Source organism: Sinocyclocheilus grahami, unplaced genomic scaffold (assembly GCF_001515645.1).
Source record: "Sinocyclocheilus grahami isolate Dianchi unplaced genomic scaffold, SAMN03320097.WGS_v1.1 scaffold417.1, whole genome shotgun sequence".
Lineage (NCBI taxonomy): Eukaryota > Metazoa > Chordata > Actinopteri > Cypriniformes > Cyprinidae > Sinocyclocheilus > Sinocyclocheilus grahami.
Window position 1 is genome coordinate 480,629 of NW_015505596.1, and position 6,548 is coordinate 487,176.

The 6,548-nt window shown below is 38.6% G+C and overlaps 1 protein-coding gene across 1 annotated transcript; it reads right to left on the reverse strand.

Moving 5' to 3' along the window:
* Positions 1-207: 207 nt before the first annotated feature.
* LOC107551190 (growth/differentiation factor 6-A-like) lies at positions 208-5,220 on the reverse strand. Its single transcript, XM_016232726.1, has 2 exons — positions 4,804-5,220; positions 208-1,314 (listed from the first exon to the last, which is right to left on the reverse strand). The coding sequence occupies exons 1-2, from the start codon at positions 5,138-5,140 to the stop codon at positions 434-436; spliced, it is 1,218 nt and encodes a 405-aa protein (XP_016088212.1). The 5' UTR covers positions 5,141-5,220; the 3' UTR covers positions 208-433.
* Between the last annotated feature and the right edge of the window lie 1,328 nt (positions 5,221-6,548).

Below are 6,548 nucleotides of genomic sequence, written 5' to 3' on the forward strand. Positions count from 1 at the left end.
CAGGTGCCCGTCTCCACATTCTTCAGAGTCCACGGAGATAATGGTGTAACACAATCCTCAGTGAATCCTGTCCAGACGGTTACGCACTAAATCTGGCGTTTCTTCTACCTGCCTCGTCCGAGAGACGACTCGTTAAAGAGATACTTCAGTTTTTTTGGACACGTAATTACAAAAAGAAACCCAGCATGTGTAAGGAAAAATGACGGCGAACCTTCTAAAACAAGATTTTGTTCCAAGTCTAGAGAAACTGAACACAAGCTCTTGGCACAACCATGAACAGTGGCCTGTGGAAATCTTTTAAATCGTCAAAAATGTCTCTGATGAAGAATCCCTTTTGCAAATGTGAGAATGCGCAGTTTGGGCGGCTCAAGCGCGTCTTTACGCATCGTTCAAGTGTTTTATGCCTTGGTGCCAAACCCTCGTGTGTGATTCGCTACCTACAGCCACACTGTTCTACCACCATGTCCTCGTACTGTTTGTACACGACGTTGTTGCCGGAGTCTATGTATAGTATACTGATGGGGCTGAGTTTTGTGGGGACGCAACAGCTCGGCGGCGTGCTGTTGGGGTCCATGGAGTTCATGAGCGTCTGAATGATGGCGTGGTTGGTCGGCTCCAGGTGCGACCTCAATGGGAAGTCGCACACGCCCTCGCAGTGGTAGGCTTCGTAATCCAGCGGAGCGATGATCCAGTCGTCCCATCCCAGCTCTTTGAAATTGACATGCAGTGCTTTTTTGCTGCATCTCGATTTGGACTTTTTGCCATGCCGTTTCCCATGGCGATTATTGAGCGCAGTTCTCCGTCTGCGCCGCGCTTTAAACTGCAGCGCGCTCTCCTCCTCCTCGTCGTCGTCTCCGCGAGACTTGATCTTCTCTTTCATCTCATTAAACAAGTTTTCTCTTTTCCTAGACCGCGTGTAGACCACCAATATAGCCTTTTCTTGCTGCGTTCGGCCGTGCCGGTGGAAACCCAGTTGATTTAGGTCGATTTCGGTGTCAGATTTGCTATGCGTAACCTTGAGCTGAAGACAAAGCTGATTCCCTTGGTGTCTGTTTTTAAAAATTCCCCAAACGTCCAGAACTTCCCATTCTGCTTTTCGGGAATCCTGAAGATCAAGAGATCTGGAAGCCAGTGGCCTCTCTGATCGACACGAGAGTAAATGAAGATTGTAGACGCCTGATGGGGACGGTTGGACATCCCCGGGCGCTTTGCGAAATATCCTTAATTCAGCACCGACCAGCTCCTCTTTGTCTGAGAGAGTTGAGACATCAAACAGATACGTTTGTCTTCGCAAAGGAGAGAGCGTGAGATTGTCTGCAAGATAAAGAGAAATAATTGCAGTCAGATTCACTTGGAGTGACTCACATTCTCATAAAGGGGCCAGGTAAAACCTAAAACCTTATTTTCGGCTCTCTTTTAGCCTTTAAATTGGAAAATACACGCAATATTAAGTATAAAAGAGTAGCTAGCTAAAATAAAACAAGTAGAAACGAGGATGATGAAAATGCAGTAGCTTAGTAACTCACAGTTTCATTGTTTTTGTTATGTTTTACTGTTTTGCTTTTTCTCAAATGTTTATGTTTGGTAAGTGTAGCTAGCATATACAACATTTTAAAATATTTAATAATATTAGAATGCATCTGAATGATATATGGTTAAATAATCTCTCTGTTGGCTCACATTCTCAGAGACCAGGCTTTATTTTAGTCTTTTATGTTGGAAAGTGGGGCAGATTCACACAAAATTCAAGTCTAAAAGACTATCCATCTAAAATTAGACAAGAATCTAAATATGATAAAACAGCTGTGGCCCACAAATTAACAAGATAATTGATGACAAATGTTTTCAGAGGAGTCAGTGGAGCCAAAATGTGTGTTTTCTCCAAGCTTACCCTTTTAAATCTAAAAGTTCTTCAATATTCTACACCTCATGTTCAGCATAGAACCCTCTTCTTATCAAGAAACATTTTTGATACATATTGGGGGGTTTTTTTTGGGGGGGGGGGCATTAAAAAGTCTTGATGGAACATTATAGGTTTATCAGATCAGAATTGGTTTTAGGGGTCTATGAAGCATTGGTACATAATACATTTTGGACATTTTTTAAAAAAAATTAGTTTTAGAACGTAAAATGTTCTCATGTGGACCTGAAGCATTTTTTGGTTCTGTTTGGAATATTTACGCCATGTGGGTATGTAGTTTCCCTATACGTTTTTTAAATAACTGTCTGCAAAATAATTTGCCATAAATATGTACAGGTGATAACGCAAGTAAGAGAGATCTGGTAGCCATAGTGAGGAAGAGAGAGAGAAAGAGAGAGTGTGGGGGAAAAGAGTGCGCCAGACACAAAGCGACATACTGTACGTGTTGAACAATGCACAATTAATGCATTCTTTCCCCTTCAGGAATCCAGAGGCCTAGTCGCACTTTATCACCGCCTTTTTATCTCTCTGATGGACCAAACGAGAAGCATTTATCTGAATTCAAGTGGGCTTGTGTATGTAAGAATTTTAGTTGAACTATTAGAGTATTATCGCTCCAACTACGCCTTGGGCACAGATATAATTTAGCCTGAACAAAATCCCAGACAAATACGTGCTTAATTTTGAATAACACTAGACTCATTTTAATATGGCTGCTCGATAGTGGATTGCTTTTTAATGCTTAAATACAAAATAACTGCACTGTAGTTCAAATGAAATCAAACCTAAAAACGGCATTTAATTTGCAGTTTTAATTCATATTTAGAACAAATAAATCGAATATTTATATTAGTATGACTTTCTTTGTCCATGCGTGAACATAATTTTCAAATAGTTCAAATTAAATGCTTGTTTTCGTTCCTATGCACGTATGGTCCACATTAGCGTTTTTATAAGACCTCAAACAAATCGAATACAAGGTCACCAAATAATTAACAGTTCTGAATTCCCTCCCACCCCATTAAAAAGCACCCCGTTTATATTTCATCCCTCCTGCCAAAAACAACATCCCCGATCAAAAGTGATTATTGCGCATATAAACTACAATTGCATGCAGCAAAAGTTTACGCGACGGCCTTAACAAATAACCGAGACAAGTGAAGGCCACTAACAGAAATTCATAAATCACCCCAGCCACACAGTCGCTCGCTTTTAATCAATGAACATTCTTCTCCAATAATTCGATTCTGTAGGACGAGAGAGAGAGAGAGAGAGAGAGAGAGAGAGAGAGAGACTCTCTTAGTGTGGCTACCAGGGCACCATCTGCGTTTTAATGAGTTACTTACAAGAGCCAAAAGTAATTTTCATACATTCCGTTTGTTCTTGTCTGATCTTGCAACCATAACGATCTAAAATTTGGGGAAATGTCTTATCTGTTTTGGAGGAAATTCCTTCCTGTTACACAAAAAGATTACTACCTTATCATAATTGAACGGCGCTTGAGTGGAAATGATTCTTGATGACATTCAGCAGCGAATGACGCGCATGGTGCATAAAGCCAAGACACTGTAGTGCAGCCAGACAAATGGAACGGTTTGATTTTGCATGAAGTATTGATGGTAAGTGTTACACACCAATTGCTACAGCAGTTTAAGATGCTTATAAAAACATTTTGATCTGTAACCCCGCGTAATGCACTAAACTATCCACAATTTGAAGGCTCTAAAGGCAGCAAAATGCCCAAAGAGCAACAATTGCCCAAACCTAAACAGACGTAAGGTCCTTTCCAGTTTTTGCTCTTCTCTTTTGGTGATGTTCCACTGGCTGAACTAGTTCATTACGGGAGAATAGACAGCGTTTGAAATGTTATGACATGGACACTCAATTAGATCACCCAGTTCAAATACTCCAATCAGCGGTTTGATGCAAAGCAACCCTCAGAGGGTCCAGTGAAGGGTCATAGCCAATGACACATCAAATCAAAATCAGAGAGGAAAGTGAAGTTTTTTTTCATACATTCAGTTTGCGCTTCTGTTCTTTCTGCGAACGCGTTTATCTGCAAAGGAAAAGTGCACTGTTTCCGCCGCCTTCCTCTTTCTGTCGCATGTTTTTGCGTTCGTTTGCCCCACAATGTTCACACAATTCCTGTGCGTAAAGGAAATCCAATTCCACTGCAACTTATACGCATAACATTGTTAAATAGAAAATGCAAATGCAAACTCCTCTAAAACACTGAAATAAAAGTTTTGAAAGCAAAACGACTATGTGTATTGTACAAATAAAATATTTCCTTTCAGGACAAAACAGCAAATTATATTATTTTGCAAAACTATAGTATGTCCGTATGTAACACGTTTTTCCTCGCAAGAGGTTTGTGAGAACAGCTCGGACTGCTTGCACGAGAGGATGTTAAGGGAATGATTTATTGCCTTCATTTAGAAAATGCACCAATTAGTGTTTTATTGGCATGTTACCTTAGGGTCAATGTAAAACTAATATAACTTTATACTAGCCGAAATATGAGGTCGTGCTGACCATTAAATTGTGGCCCAAGTAGGACGAGTGATCACCAAACCATTAGCCCACGAACAAACCCTCAAAAGTTATTCATCCAATTTCAGGGGAAGATATCATTATTTTCCCTCTAACAATAAACTAGGTCTATTTATGTTTTTTTTAGAGCAACGTTTTTTTTTGTTTTTTTACTAACACAAAGTCGTTGCTTCACAAGTCTGTTTAAAGCATATACATAATTTTAAAATAATGATAGCCTATGTTACAATATCACAAAGATTTCAAAATAAAAGAATGGTGCATTAATAAATATTGAAAATGCATAATTCAGACCGATAGTGCATGTAAGAAAAGAAAAGAAAACAAACCTTTTCCCCTGTCTACAAAACTCGTTATGGTGTTTGCAGACTTTGAAGAGCGGAAAAAACTTGCATTGAGCCCCAGTTTTTCAGCTGCGGAGTAAGTCCTGTATATAGAGATCATATAATCGTGAGGCACAACCGGGTCCTTTAAATCATCCAGACGACCCGCACCCGGAGAGGATGCGAAAATCTCTTTTAGAAATTTAGGTGACCTTTGTCCATCATACGCGCTCCTGGCACCCTTGCTCCTTTTCTGCGATATAAGCGCAGCTGACTGGCAATACGGTAAACTCCAAAGGAAAACGAAGAGCGTGTAAAAGGCGACTGCTCTCAAGGCATCCATGGTGTTACTGTCCCCAAAATAGTGAAGGCGAGCCGTGTCTCCCAGAGAAGCCGGGTGTTTTGGTTTGCGTTAGTTTCACGAGTGCGGACAGCGCGAGATCCGTGTTGCGTGTCTCAAGTGAAGTGCGCCGTGCACTCGAGAGCGAAAGGCTGCAGACACACTCGCTCACGAGTCACGCCCACTCCACAGACGCTCCTGTATTTATTGGAGAACTTCTCCAGACTTTCTGTGCACCTCCTAAGGCCCGTCATTATAATAATTTGCTATATAGAAGGAATTTAGAAGGTATTACTATTATTATTATTATTATTAATTATAGGCTAATAGGGATACATAACAACGGTATTATAAAGAATACTTATAAGAGTCCTTTCTTAAAATAATAAAATAAATTAGATATTTTAATAAAATAATTTAATATGACTAAATGTATAACATTGAGATATGTTTTATATCTAAGTGTATATATTAAATGTATAAATATTTATTATTTATGTAATACTATTATTAACTAAAATTATTAATATAAATTAGGTATAAAATATATATTCAATTATTAAATATATTATAAAGGATGCTTATACATAGTAACTATTATTTATAAAATATATTATTCATATAGATAAATAATACATTTACCATTTATATTAATTCTATATTTTATATACATTTTATATTAATTACATACATACATAGAGGGAGAGAGGAATTTTTGAAGACAAATTTTTTTATATATATATATATATATATATATATTTTATTATTATTATTTTTTCCCTATTTGTCCAAAAACCAATTGCTCTGTCTTAGGAGTCTGTCCTGAACAGGCACCAGGCAATGCAAGAGAATGCCAGGCCTTCCAAGTAGACTAACACGTTGACAGAGGTTAACAGATCGACTAAAATATTCACAGATCTATTGCACTGGCTACAAGTAGCCTACCTCACTGCAGGGCATGTCATCTCGCGAAGAACTACACCAGTCCCGTAGAAAATAAATGTTGCTTATTAAGTCAAGACCATTATAATGAAAGGTCGAAATGGAGGACTTTTTTTGCAAGGGCAAGAATAGGCTATGTGAGAATTTATTGTTGTAAAGTGTAACTGACCAAATTAGGTAGGATACTTGAACATGTTGGAAGTTTCAGTCTTCAATGCAATACAATTATATTGAAATGTATGGTCAAATTAATTTCCAGGCAGTCCTGTCTATGTAAATGTTTAAGTCCTAAAGCTGAAAGACATTATTGTAACTGTCATGTAAAAAGTCTCACTTCTATCCTCACGAAAATTGGCTGCAGACACTCGGTTAATTCTCTAGCTTCACCTGTCCCGTTATCTTGCGCTGCACTGCCTCTTTGCGGTCATCAATTGCAATAGCGTTGCATTTTGAAAAAAAAAAATGGCTA

Excerpts from the sequence above, each read along its gene's own strand:
- LOC107551190 (XM_016232726.1), bottom strand. The coding sequence starts at position 5,140 with ATGGATGCCTTGAGAGCAGTCGCCTTTTACACGCTCTTCGTTTTCCTT. Across the intron at positions 1,315-4,803 it reads TTTTGTAGACAGGGGAAAAG|ACAATCTCACGCTCTCTCCT; the intron begins GTTTGTTTTCTT and ends TTTATCTTGCAG.